Below are 14,252 nucleotides of genomic sequence, written 5' to 3'. Positions count from 1 at the left end.
TGGTTCCGGCACCTTTACAGCTTGTAAGTATTCAAATCCAAAGTCGCCAACCCTACCATCCTAGCAGCTGATAACGTGATGTATTATTTTGTTCGACAATTAGCGAGTCCTTTTCGAAACGACCAATTTGTTGTTCAAAATTTCGCAGTGGATCGTATTCATTGCTGTGTTAAACTATTTTTAAATATAGAGTCTCCATCAAAGCTGTCTAGGTGTTAAAAATATCTGAACACAGCCATATTGTCAATCGCGTAAAATTAGGGTCTCCTGAGGCTGTATTGTCTAACTTTTCTGACACTCTCGATCACAATCAAATGACAGTTTTCGCATACAAACGCAGACTCACGACTTGTTCTTCACCGCTGAGTTGTTGAAGTTTTTTATACGATTATGTGTCATTATGGCTGTGGCATTATGTTTTGTTATCAAAAGGCTCCCCCTAGCTTAAGCGCGAATCCCTAAATTGAAAAACATTTTTTCCAAGCATTTCGTAGATGTGATTATTAAGTATGCTCCCTTCTAGTGTTAAGACTAAGACTCTCTGAGTTAAACCGCCAACGGAATTAAACACGATGAATATGGCGGAACATTTGATTTTTGAGGGTAGAGTATATTCATTCGAACGAGACAGCGTATATCCTCTAACGCATGTGTTGATAGAGAGGATACTTAACCATGATTCAAGCAGCCACACTTAAGGGTCTCTGGAGCCTTTAATGGACATCTACGTATTTAAGTTTCCGTCGCCACTAACAAATAATAATATGATACATACAAAATGGTAGTCGATCATAAAGTTAATACGAGACACGTGTGCTTGGTAGTGCCCTTATTTGGTTCGTATTGAGTAACATAATGTTTATATCCAGACCTTACGCAGACTCGTGCCCATTTCTATAAAAAAAAACTTTCGGTTGAGGAAAACCGATCATTACGAGTAATGCGGACAATAGTTCACGTGAAAGCCAGTGTTGCCATGTTTTGCGCGCTTAAAGGCGGGAAAACGAATGTTTCATCTGTGAATGTGTAAAAGTGATGGCGATGGCGCCGATATAAAAAAAAGTGAAAATATGTGAAGATATTTGAATGTTTGTTAGTGAATAGCGCAATAACGGCTGAACAGATTTATGTCAAATTTGGCGTACAGATTTGGATTGACATATTGGATACTTAATATCCCAGCATTGTATTCCCGTGTGATAATCAATTTTAACTTAAAACAACAACGTTATAAGACGACGTTAAAATAACTTTGGTTTTCATGATGACACGTTTAAAATCACCTGCAAATAGATGGCGTTGTCCGAGCAAACGTTGCGCTTTAAAAATCTTCACGCGTGAGAAGCCGAGCCTACTGTAATATCTCCGAGTCAAGGGTTCGTGATAAGAAGTGAAGCGTGAACCAGCAACAATCTTGCATTTAATTGGGAGCTATCTTTCAGAAGGCAATAATTAATTGGCGTTGTACCGATCATGACTCACGATGTGGCAACACAGCTGCTATTGTTAATTGTTGCTAATACTTCTATCTGAGGCATTTTAGAACCGCATTGTTATTGCTGGGATAGGTCTCAGAGATAGGAAAATGCATAGTTTTGAAAGAAAAATGAACAAATTACATAATTATCACTTGAAATAATATATTTTTGGTGCAATTTTATAACTATTAAAGAAAAAAAAATTGGTATTGTAATGTAGAGGTCGGTTTTATTTAAACAATACCCACCTTGTGTGAATTCGACAATTTAGATACGAGCTTTATTCCATTTGGTACATGTACCTGTAGATTAAATCTGCTCAATTACGAAGATTGTGCAGCAAAAGAGAAACAAACTTTTTCTTACAAATGGTGATGATAATGATTTCTACCCGCCCCAAATTTCAGCAAAATTTGACCAATGAGGGCTATGTTTGTCTCACTAATGACTGCGTGAGGTTCTTACGGGCGTGGAAAAAGTTAGATTAAAATCATATTTAATACACCTTAATACCATATAATATCGAGCATGCCACAATAGTCCCGTTTGTTCGGATTTCCGAAAGACAAAACTGTCTTTATTGCCCCGAATATTTCATAATTTACAGATATGCAAAATATTCACAAAATTATTCTAATTATAAATTAGCTGACCCAAAAACTATGAGATTTGACCGGAGACCTCATACACTAGCGCCTCTAGCGGCGAAATCGCGATAGCCCTCATTTTGATGTGTTTGAGTTAAACAAATCTAAGGGTGAGGCGAAACAAACGTGATTTTTTTGAGCTGTGAGTTGCGTAATTTTAGTTTAAATAATACAAAAGTCCTATTTGTGTATAACTCATTTTGCGTCGCCGTGAGGCACGATTGTATAAAACCGAATGTAGCAGAAATTACGCGACCGAAAATACGTGACTCATAATAACTAACATCTACCTAGCTTCTATTTTCTATCTTCATGTATCTATCTTTAATATTACTAACCATCTATGGACATATGTTTGAAATAAATGTATTATTATTATTATAACTCGAAAAATTATGTTCGTTTGGCCTCATCCTAAGTTTCCACTTTCTTCATAATATAGTGGCGACAGACATCTCGGCAAAGAGTATAGTACCTATGTAGAAAAAGAGTGGCAACTCTATGGCCAGATTTGCATGTATGGTAGCGCGTAAGCGCCATCTCGCGGGTGTACCTGAAACGAAATTTGACATAACACACACATGCACATGCACGCACACAACAATCTAAACGTCCATAAAGCCCAGTTTAGACCTGAAGAAAAATTGTGCAAGTTGCATTACATCTCGAGGCCGTAAGTAAAGCAAACGACAAACGAGTTTGAGGTGGTCCCTTGGTCAGTCGAGACGAGCAACGTAATACAACTTGCACAATTTTTTTCCAAATCTAAGCTGAGCTTAATTTATCTTTGCCAAGTCGACGTTTGACATATTTATGTCAATTTCGTTTTAGCATCTCATAACAGAGGCGCTGAAGTGCCCGTAAAAAAGTGACGTTTTAAGAGTGCCCCTCTGCATGTCGGCAGAAAGAACGAAGTCAGTGTAGTCAGCTATCAGAGATTTTTTCTTATTTGCAGTTCCAAACGTCCTTAGAAGAAAATTGCCATTTCAAATGTATGTATTAACCAAAACAAACTTCGGATCCAACTGTCAAATGAGTTTAACACAAACTCTTACGGCATTCTCAATTAGTTTAACGTGGCTGTTAACTTGGCTATTAACTCTCAGTCGTAAAGGTTTTAATTGGCGATAAAATGGCCATGGTAGCCAAACTGGGCATTTGAGATTTATATTAGAAGTTGAGTGGTGGGTAGGATGAGAGCGATCCTGGTTTGTTTGGTGTTATATTATGCAGGACGGACGGATGGGTACCTCGTGGGGGCTGGATGTAAGTAACGTTATGTTTATTGACATAATGATTAAGTATAGTCATTATTTAGTACTAAGAAAACAATTTATTGAATCAGGCGGTACTTTGCGGAGGTCCATATCAAGAAAGTCGCTTCACTGATACGCAGAATGAGGGGCAGCTCTAACAGTCTCCTAAAGGTGGTCGCAGAGAGGCAGGACAGTGCTGTTCTTGGCAGGTTCAACATGCTGCACGCTGCTCCTGCGTCTTTGCGACATCATACTATCTAATAAAGAATACCAATGTAATAGAAACTTAAGAACTATGTTAGTATAGATATACTACTGTTACTAACATGCTATGGACCAAATTAGTTGTCTGAAAATAAAATCATTTTTTTTATTATTTTTGATTTTTTTTGTTTTTTTTTTTATTTAATTTTATATCAACGAGCTATAAACAACTAGTCTGTTGTCCGCTATCCCACGGAACTATGCAATTTTCCGGGATAAAATCTATCCTGTGTCCTTCTTTGGGACGGGACTCAAACTATCTGTATACTGAATTTCATTAAAATCAGTCTAGCGGTTTCGACTTGAAGAGGCAACAAACTAACAAACAAAACTTACAATCTTTCGCATTTATAATACATACTAGCTTTTGCCCGCGGCTCCGCCCGCGTGGTATTCGGTTATCGCGCGCTGTTCCCTCGGAACTGTGTTTTTTCCGGGTAAAAAGTAGACTATGTCACTCTCGGGCCCATAAACTATCTCTATGCCAAAAATCACGTCGATCCGTCGCTCCGTTACGGCGTGAAAAACGGACAAACACACAAACACACTTTCGCATTTATAATATTAGTAAGTATGGATTAAGTGGAATTATTTTGCTCACCCGCGACCTTACGATGTCTATGCAACAAATGCGTGTTCATGCAGTTCCTCCACCTCGACACTGTAAGAACACACACATCACACAAACCGAACTATCACCAACACCAAACTACGCCGACGTGTTTCGAACTCAATCAGGGTTCATCGTCAGAGCAACATAACCGTTCACCATGCTACCAAATGTTACTTTTTTGATCCGTTAGTCTCTTGGCATCCTCTTAACTATCAAACTCCAACAGTGAACGTCCGCTTCGCCCAAATGCTGTACACCGACAGCAAATACCAAGTCCTCCGCGAGGAAATGGTGAAAGCTAATACCAGGAACCTGGTGTACCACTGCCGTGCTGATCAGGGTGACTGCGACGCCGCCCTAGCCAAGATGCGGTACAAGGCTAGCAAGCACTTCTACGCTTTGGCCAAGGCTGTGGTGGACTATGTCAAAAATAAGAGGCAAGCGCGGCCTCCTGGTTATGTTGGTAAGTAAAATCCAGTTTCAGCTAATGTAAGGTCATTCATTAACAGGAGACACGACCGTCCTTCATCTCCCAATCGCGTTCATAATCTTTAGTTATCAAATTCGAATCTTGGACATTCTGTGTAAATTTGGTACACTTTATATTACACTAACTGTGGCCCACAACTTCATCTGTGAAGGATTCGTCTGTGAAAAATTATCTCATCCTTCTCAGGCTCCAAACTATCTCCTTACCAAATTTTATCGCGATCTTTTGAGTACTTTAAGCGGTAAAAAAACAAAGAAACATGTTCACATTAATCTATCACAGATACATAATATCCCACCCATACCACAGCTGAGCACAAGCCGTGAATGGCGGCTATATTCAGAGAGCTTTCGCTGTAGATCTTACGAGGGTCCAGCGTGGATCAGTAAATTTACACTCATCACTGAATAAATAAAAATATCATGGGACACTTGACACCAATTGACCCAGTCCCACTAAGCAAAGCGTACTATGTACACTAGGCAACGGATAAACATACTTATATAGATAATAATAAACATCCAAGACCCGAGAACAAACATTCGTATTAGTATTATTCATACAAATATCTGCCCGGCCGGGATTCGAACCCGGGACCTCAAGCTTTGTAGTCAGGTTCTCTAACCACTTGGCCATCCGGTCGCCAATGAATAGCTTCGCATTTGTGGAGATTTCCTCGCGAGGTTATCCTTGGTAACTTTCAAATGTAATTTCGCAAATTTTCACTCTACCTATATAGTTTAGGTCTGTGCAAGGCCGCTTCAGTGTCCACCTATTAGGGCCTCCGCTAAGTCGCGCAGGCACGGCTTGGTGCGGACGGGGCGTGCTTGTTTTTAACCCCTGACGCATAAAGAGGGGTGTTATACGTTTGACCGCTATGTGTGTCTGTCTCTTAAACGGGTGAACCGATTTGAATGCGGTTTTTTTTATTTGAAAGCTGGTTTTTTAGCGATGGTTCTTAGGCATGTTTTATCAAAATCGGTTCGGCCGTTTTTGAGATATTGAACTTTGAAGTGACAATGTCGGGGGTTTTCCAACTTTCTATTGGTTAGGTTATGACATTATGTCATCTAATAGAGCAACACTGCGCAAGGCGTGTTGCTGCTCTATTGAAACATCACGCGGGCCCTAAACCGTGCATCTGCGCAAGTTAGCGGATACCTTTAGCAAGTTTTTTTTTTAATTAGGATTAAACTCGTTTTTTCTTGACACAGGCACGGCGACATTCTGCCAAGACAACATTTGCGTGCCGGACACGGACCCGCCCATCGTGTACGGCGGCTGTTTCACCCTGGTCTCCTGCGGGGGCAACCAGACCTGGACCCTGGATACCGTCACCTACAAAAAGAAGAAGAACAGATTCTACTAAGCTTAATAAACCCTTCGTTTAGTTAATGATCTTTTCCTTTGGGTGCTATGGGTGGTTTGACCAATGAGGGTTTCTCGGCAGGCGAAAAATCGTTAGATGGCTGTAGTATCGTAGTCCGATTCCTGAATTTAAAAAACCGGCCAAGAGCGTGTCGGACACGCCCGAAATAGGGTTCCACAGCCATTACGAAAAAATTAAGTAATATTTTTCTAAGAATTTCGTATTTTGTACGGAATATTCCAAGTTTAAGTGTATTTTATACCTTAGGCTGCTATTTACTCTTAAACTACTAATAATTCTCAAGAAAACTTAACCGTTATAGTTTTCCTTGTAAGTTTGATATACTTTCTACCATCCCGAATTTTTTCAAACTTCTGGCAATAACTTCATATTTTTTGATCAATCAACAAAAGACAATCTAACTGATAAACGGGCATATCTGCCGTTGTACCATGAGTTTATCTCTCCGATTTCAACAAAATCTGGTAGGTAGACTCAGTCCATGATTCCGAGCTGGAAAAACAGGGTCTGCAAATGTGTCCCCAAAATATTGTATGGATGGGTCCGTTTTGTTACGAAAAATATTAAGAAAAATTCTACCTCCCAACTTTTGTTGAAATCGGAGAGATAAACTCAGGGTGCAACGGTAGATAGAAATGCCCAAACAAATTATATTTTTTTAGGACACTTATTCTCTGTTTCACTATCCATTGATTAAACTTATTTGGCGGATAAATGTGATGCCGTCTCTGTTGGTTTTGTTCGAATAGACGGAGACGGCATTATCCGTAAAATCACTTAATCAATGGGTGGTGAAACAGCCCCTTAAATAGCTTAATATAACTGTGTTACGTTCAGAATAGATTTTCTGATTGAGCCAATCTAAGCAAGTCTATATCGTCGAACAGAGATTACGATACTAACGCCATCTAGCGATATTTCGCCTGTCAAGAAACCCTCATTGAATAACCAGGGGGGCTACTACGAAATTCTAGAATCGCTGTTCGTATCGTACCGTCCCTCTCGCTCTCGTATCAAATAATATAAACGTTAGCGGGACGGCAACATACAACGTTCGAATTTTGCATTTCGTAGTATAGGGTTTGAAACCATACCACACTCAAGCTGCCAGTACAATCGTGCCTATTAAATAAGATACAACAAAACAACTCGCTGCACCTGTTGATTGTACAACAACAATGGCCATTCTCGCTCTCATCGAGATAAGCACGCTTTAAAAGAGCGAATCGCAGATGTTCCACGGTTATAATGCTGGTTGCTTTCAAATATCACCATGAGAGTGATATTGTGTTTGTTGTTGCACTGCTTGTATGTGACCTGTGAGATCAGGCAGAGTGTGCTTGTAAACAAGTGAGTAGTTTGACACAGTGAAGTGAATTTTTCGGGTAACAGTAAGAAATTTCTACGGGATGCACTCGTTCTCGATTATCTTTATTGAACTCCAGATATTTTGCATCTATCGGCGTAGAAGCTAATTTTTCATTGGCCGATATTTCGGTCGATACATAACATGCCGGGACTCCCAGCATGCGGGATACGGACCAATGAAAAATCATTGAGCAAACTCGATCGATATACCTACAGTATACGGGCATAGCTTAAGACGGCATGCGTAAGCAAAAATCTCCCGCATCCCGCACGAGTTTTCCATCGATCTATGAAAAGTCCCGCGTACGGATTTATGACACGCTACAAACAAAAAACTCCCGCACCCCACCCCACATACGGGCCCCAATAACCAATGAAAATTTGCCTTAAGATAACGGGTAGACTGAAGAAATTGTAGTAAACCGTAAATAATTACAAACTGTTTCGGCAAGATGTTGATGATTTAACGTAACATCATAAGTAGGAATATCTAGAATAACAGTGGGTTTAGACCTAACGAGCAAATGCTCATTCTATCCCCACTCTACCATATATTTTTTTAGTTTAAACCGACGTAGAGCATTCTTTCGTTATTCTGTCTTTAGAAAGCTCGGTTGAAAGCTTGCTAGAATGCCCTTGTTCTTTTTCTAGCTCTATGTTCTTTTAGTCTAAACCCACCGTAATAGGAATAGAAGTGGCACAGTCGCGTGACCCTTTGAGTATAAAGGTATTATTCCGATGTTGACGACCGCGACACGCGACCGCAACCAGAGGGGCTACTACGAAATTCGAAAATCGAAGTTCCTATCGTACCGTCCCTCTCACTCTTGTATAAAATAATATAAGCGTCAGCGGGACGGCAAGATACAAAGTTCGAATTTTTCACGTCGTAGTATAGGGCCAGGTCGCATGACCCACTGCTTAGTATCAACATAGTCGCGCTTCTAAATCGCTTGTATACTTTTGGTGGCTACTACAAAATTCGAAAATCGAAGTCCGTATCGTATCGTCCCTCTCACTCACGTATTAAACATGAGCATCAGCGGGACAGTGCGATACAAACTTCGATTTTGGAATTTCGTAGTAACCCTCCTTACTTCACGTAACAATTAATAATTTATACTAAGCAGTAAGTCGCGCGACCCGGTCGCAGTCGTATGTCGCGATCGTGTGTCGTGGCCGCTAACACCGGTACGGAACCGTGAGGGTGTAATTATCGTTTTTTGTCTCACTAGATGGCGCACTGTTGCGTGAGGTTTTTAAGTGTGGCTTTCAAAGTCTGTTATTACGGACATTAAAACAAAGTTTAGATTAAAATCGTATTTAAAACACCTGTACCATAAAATATCCAGCATAGTCCCGTTTTGTTCGGAACAAAAGTTTCGAAAGACAAACTGTCTCAAAACATAGACATTCAAACGCATAATTGCCATAATTCAGGTTATGCAAAATATTCGCGTAGCTCACCGAGATTTGACATTTCGGAGACCTCACGCTACACTAGCGCCTCTAGCGGCGAATTCATTCGGGATAGCCCTCATTCTCGCTCGAATGATAACCACGCCTGCATCATAACCATGCATGCAAACTAATCATAATTCGTATAAATTTTGAACGCCCTTCACCTAGTCAGGGTAGAATTTTAGAAAATAGGTAGGTTCTTTTATTTATCTCTAATTATTATATTAAAAACAAAGTTTTGCTTCCAGCTTTAAAAATGACGGACTTCCACACAAACCTTCAACCCTCTTTTCACCTCTTTACTGATTGAATTTCGAAAAATCCTTTTTTACCTACTCCTTGTTTACGTCTTAAAAACGAAACCTGTGGAAAAATCAGCTTTCTTGGTCTAGGTTTAGGCTGGATGTTGATGAGTCTCTTTTTATATTGTACAGATTAAAATAAAATTCGTATCCCCACAGATTAGTGAAAATCAAACCTGTCGGTAAGAATGTGCAACGGAACTTCGTACCCCTCACCGAGATCCCGCCGCCCAAGAAGCCCCACGTCCACGTCGACGGGCGGCGGCACTTCGAAGACTGCTCGCCGAAGCCCCATGGGGCCGACGTGGTCGAAGGGGGTACCGTCGACATCTGGGGAGAGTACTACGACGAAAAAGTGGCCAAAACAGTCGCTACAGTCATCATACCAGACCACATCGATCGTAAGAACTTTGAAACACCCCTGAGCCCGTTTATAATCTGCCGCTTTCCGAGAGATTCGGAAACGAATTACATCTGTTTATTTGTAACGAAACCAAGATTTCTTTCATAAATGTGTTCCTCAGAGAGTTTAAACCTCGTCGAAACGAAATGCAATATGAGCAAACAGAATATCCGCCGTCTTGAGATTAAGCTCTGTCACAATGTATTTACTTACACACAAATTCATTCATGGCTTCAAGTAACTTGGCCCATATAGATACACCCAACGATATTTAAATAGTTTCAACAAGCTTTTATCATCAACTTTTCACACCACATAATACTAAATCGTTTTATGAATGATTATCTTATTCTACGATGCATGCGATGCGACACAAAAATAAATAAGTAGGCTTGCTAGCAAAAGTGCAGTTGGTCTCTCATTTTCATAGCACTAAATTAGTTTTAACGGTACACCCATGTATTATGTAAAGTTAGTTACTAAGAGAAATAAATATTTTGTACTTGTTCTTATTTGTATTTGTATAAATTCAATTCTACCTACTAATACGCTTAAGATTGCGCTTAAAGGTTTTAAAAGTCATTCCGTCTAGCGTCTGTTTGCACCACTTTTTTTAATTTTTTAACTTGGGTTTCATGATAGTCTTTACAAAAAAACCTGCCGTATCTTATTAAATCTAATGCTCCTTCCGACAGGAAAACATTTCGAGGTGACAACCCAAGTTCCATACCTCACCCTGGGAGCCATAGAAGCTATAGGTTACCACCCTAGCACCTTGGAAAGTGATCATCCACCCGAGTGCGAGAAAATATACCAGGAGCACATAGCTGACCAGTATTCCGACGAAACCACGGACTATTCTGAGGAGTCCCTTGAAATGGCAAGGATGCCCATGTTCCCGGTAGAAAGACCGAGCCCCGAGGACCAGAAGCGTATTGACCAGTTCTACAGTGATGAAGCGCACTAGGATATTAAGTATTTTTTTACTTTTGCTAATACATTTTTATGTTGTTTCTATTTTGTTCGTTTGATTTGATGATTTCGACTGAATTGCGGCAGTTGATAGTAATTGTAGTCTGGTTAGTACACCTCACGCAGATAAATCTCTCTTCTGCACCCTAGGTAGTCTTGGTCGTCAGTTGCGAATGGATTTTTATTCTGAACTTATGGTGCGACCTTTTTAAAAAAATAGGTTTCCCCTGTCTCCATACCACAATGCTAGTGTACGGAATATATAGTTAGGAATAAAGAGCGTTGCTTAGTCTCACATCACGTCCCATAGTCGTATATTACGACACTTACGGGAAGAGTTATGTCCGTCGTCAAAACAAAACTATCACGATATTACGGGACATAACGTATTGTATTACAAACCTTTAGTTAGAACCGTTAGAACATATTTATTTCGGAACTTGTATTTAGGATGCCATTAATGCCATAGTACAAGCTATGCTAAAATTGATGTTAATATTCAATAACGTCCCATGATATATTTATTAAATGATTTAATTATCCACTGTATCGGAAAATTCGACCAATTATTTCCGCAGATGGTTTGACAAATTTCAAGAGGCTTTCAGTCAAAATATCTACTGAAATACTTCAAATAAATTTTCAAACATCAGTCAAAACAATAATAAAACTTATAAACTTTAGTAAATAGTTATAACATACCTATACCTAACTGAAACATTAAGTTTACTGTCTCTTGCGTATTACGTTAACATCATATTTAAATTAAGGCTTTTCCTTTGTTTACAGTCGCATTGGCGATTTTTACGTTAATTTTTTTTTAATTATATAGGAGGGGGAAAACGAGCATGAGAGTCACCTGATGGGAAGCAAAATCACTACCAAATAATCATTGTACCTATTTTTGTTAGTCAAACAACGTATAGCTTTACTTTGCTTAAAATATCTCTGGTACTTTGGTAGTTTAAAGCAATGAATTCAATAACTTCACACAATCGAAGAAACAAACAACTGCCACTGCAAGTTAAAACTCAAATTGGTTCGTGGTTTGGATAAAGAAAATCTAAGTTATTCTACTGTTTATTCACATACACACAACATTCGTCTCTTAAAGTAACTTATTTCCTAAGAAACTGAGCGATCTAAACGGGCCCGGCTTGTAGATTAAATTTGTTGGGTACTTTCACATCCTTGTCCTTTTCATCGAATATTTCCTCCGTATCATCGTCTTCGAAATCGTCCATGTCCAAAGGATTTCTGAAAAATATAAACAAAATATGAATAAATATAAATAGAGAAATACTCTAACGGTTATTTTTTTTAGTGATGTTCATATTTCCTTTGAAAAAAATATTTAAGCGTAGGTAACTAAAATGTAAATGTCGCTTGGGATTCGTCGGTTTTCTTCGTTTTCCTGAAGATTCAGATGAGAAAGAAAAAGAAAACCGATCTTCTGTTTCGAGTTCCGAACGACATCTGCAAACTAAATAGTTTAATTGTAGTGTTTTCTAAACTAAAAAGATGTGGTGTAGTTGAAATTGATCCGATCGGCTATGTAGCGTAATCTTCCGCTAAACTTGGGTAAGACAATTGGGAGTAAGAACAAGAATAAGTGCTACTCAGAAAAATAAAGTTTCACTTTATGTGCGACGATCTCACCTGTTCCAATTAATCTTATGTCTTTTCCTGAAACAAAAGAAAGGGGAATTACGGAATAACTGTCATCGGGCACTTCAAAAAACACTGGTCCATATTTTTTATACAAATTGCGATAAAATAAATAGTATTATTGTAGAACAATTTACAACAACCGGCCTTGCTACTACCTAAAGCCGAGTTAAGACTTGCAAGAAAAATCGTGCAAGTTGCAATATATTGCGGCGCTCGATTGACAGTCGTTGGCTTTACGGCCTCGCAATGTAAAGCAACTTGCACGATTTTTCTTGCAAGTCTAAACTCGGCTTAAGAAGTTATACCTAGTGCCATCCACGAAGACGCGTGATTTTGTCAAAATTAGCCATTAATGACATTGTAATAAGAACCACGGCACGCGTCATCTTGAAGACTCTACCTATAGAGATACGTAGGTATATGCTTCGCCCTAGCAGGGTCCATGTAGCACTTTACCACATAATTATTGTCATCTCATAATACCATGGTTGCAATGAATAAATAAATAATTTAAGCAAAGCTTGTACATTGTGTACTGGACAACAGATATATAGACAAAAATAAACTTAAACAAACATCGCTAACTACTAGACTATCTAGTTCACGGAATAATTATAAAATTGGAAATCTGAAAAGAATTGCAACTATACCTATTAGTTGCTATGTAGTCTTGGTCCATGTATTCTTCAGACACTTCGACGGAGAGAGGCTGGCCGCGGTGATCCTGCAGAATACCGAAGTAGCGCGGCGCACGCGTCACTGTGAATAGCAGATCTGAAAAATATCATTAGTATCATTATAAATCATTATAAATGCAATGTTGCACAATTATTGCCAATTGTTGACAAGAGCTTCTGTAATAGTTAGCAACTCGGTTTGCGGATTTAGCGCACAGCCGATTCCTAATAAATATTTCCGAAAAATAATTTTCGTCATTTACGTCAAAAAGGTCTTTCACTTTCGATAATTTCTTGATCACCAAAATGAGATGTCCATTTGCGAAATTTATCATTTTGGTGACAAAAAGTAGTTTTATAAGCTTTTATTTAACTTGTCGTGTCAAATCTTGAAAGTCACTTTTATTCCACTTCCAGAGGACAAATTGGTTACAAATTTAATACAGGTACATATTCAGGTTGGGCGAGAATGTGTGTACGTACAGTCAACAAAACTGTTAGCAAAAATATAATGAATACTAAATTTAATATTATTTAACGATCTGCGAAATATTGCCGAACTTTAATATGAAGATAGGCTCAAGAATCTTGAAGGTAGAGCGAGTTTGTCTACACCGCTTTAGGGCCTCTCAATTCCATCAAAGCCTAGATAGCTTTACTTTGCACTGGAAAATGACGCCCCTTGCACTCTGGCTCTCTACCTCAGGGCCGGTGTTGTATCTTGAGCCTATCTTGATATTATCGTATCTATGGTCAAGACACGTTTCAATCGCCGTATCTTATTATACTGGTATGTTACGACAGTCGATAATTTTTCCGTATTTACTAAAACCGAACCCACTGCCACATAATGTGACGTATGTGGTCATGAAGTAACAAGTTAGTTTTTAGTTAATGGACATATTATTCAATTTTCGTCACACACTAAATACGAGATGAATCGCTCCTGGGCCTCTACGAAGTAGCATACATTACTTATTTTATTATTAAGAGCACATTATGAAAAAAATACTTACTATCGTCTATGCAATAAAGTCCTTTGCAAACTACGCTTAAAACTATTAAAACAATCTGCAACTTTAACTTTGTTTCACTCATTTTGTACACTAACGAATAAACCTTTTTTCTTTAAAAATATCCTTAAAGTAAAATTTTAATTAACTAACAATTTAGTTCTCTTAACAAATCATAATTTTATAAATCGGAGACGTTTTTCACCGTCCTAAAGTAGAACCGATTTGAATCTACTCGAGTTTTTCA

General features: G+C 38.8%; 3 protein-coding genes across 3 annotated transcripts; 2 read left to right on the top strand and 1 right to left on the bottom strand.

The window, feature by feature from the left end:
- Nucleotides 1–3,258: 3,258 nt before the first annotated feature.
- LOC141428878 (uncharacterized) lies at nt 3,259–6,143 on the top strand. Its single transcript, XM_074088922.1, has 3 exons — nt 3,259–3,391; nt 4,485–4,721; nt 5,963–6,143. The coding sequence occupies exons 1-3, from the start codon at nt 3,319–3,321 to the stop codon at nt 6,115–6,117; spliced, it is 465 nt and encodes a 154-aa protein (XP_073945023.1). The 5' UTR covers nt 3,259–3,318; the 3' UTR covers nt 6,118–6,143.
- Nucleotides 6,144–7,365: 1,222 nt separating this feature from the next.
- Nucleotides 7,366–10,689, top strand: LOC141428877 (uncharacterized). Its single transcript, XM_074088921.1, has 3 exons — nt 7,366–7,488; nt 9,429–9,670; nt 10,368–10,689. Exons 1-3 carry the CDS (start codon nt 7,412–7,414, stop codon nt 10,637–10,639), a joined length of 591 nt encoding a protein of 196 aa, XP_073945022.1. The 5' UTR covers nt 7,366–7,411; the 3' UTR covers nt 10,640–10,689.
- A 1,019-nt stretch (nt 10,690–11,708) lies between these two features.
- LOC141428876 (uncharacterized) lies at nt 11,709–14,252 on the bottom strand. The gene is made up of 4 exons (XM_074088920.1): nt 14,009–14,252; nt 12,966–13,089; nt 12,304–12,330; nt 11,709–11,901 (listed from the first exon to the last, which is right to left on the bottom strand). The coding sequence occupies exons 1-4, from the start codon at nt 14,088–14,090 to the stop codon at nt 11,787–11,789; spliced, it is 348 nt and encodes a 115-aa protein (XP_073945021.1). The 5' UTR covers nt 14,091–14,252; the 3' UTR covers nt 11,709–11,786.

Source organism: Choristoneura fumiferana, chromosome 6 (assembly GCF_025370935.1).
Source record: "Choristoneura fumiferana chromosome 6, NRCan_CFum_1, whole genome shotgun sequence".
NCBI classification, from domain to species: Eukaryota; Metazoa; Arthropoda; class Insecta; order Lepidoptera; family Tortricidae; genus Choristoneura; species Choristoneura fumiferana.
The sequence above is the reverse complement of the archived record's forward strand: the minus strand, read 5'-3'. Positions and strand labels throughout refer to the sequence as shown.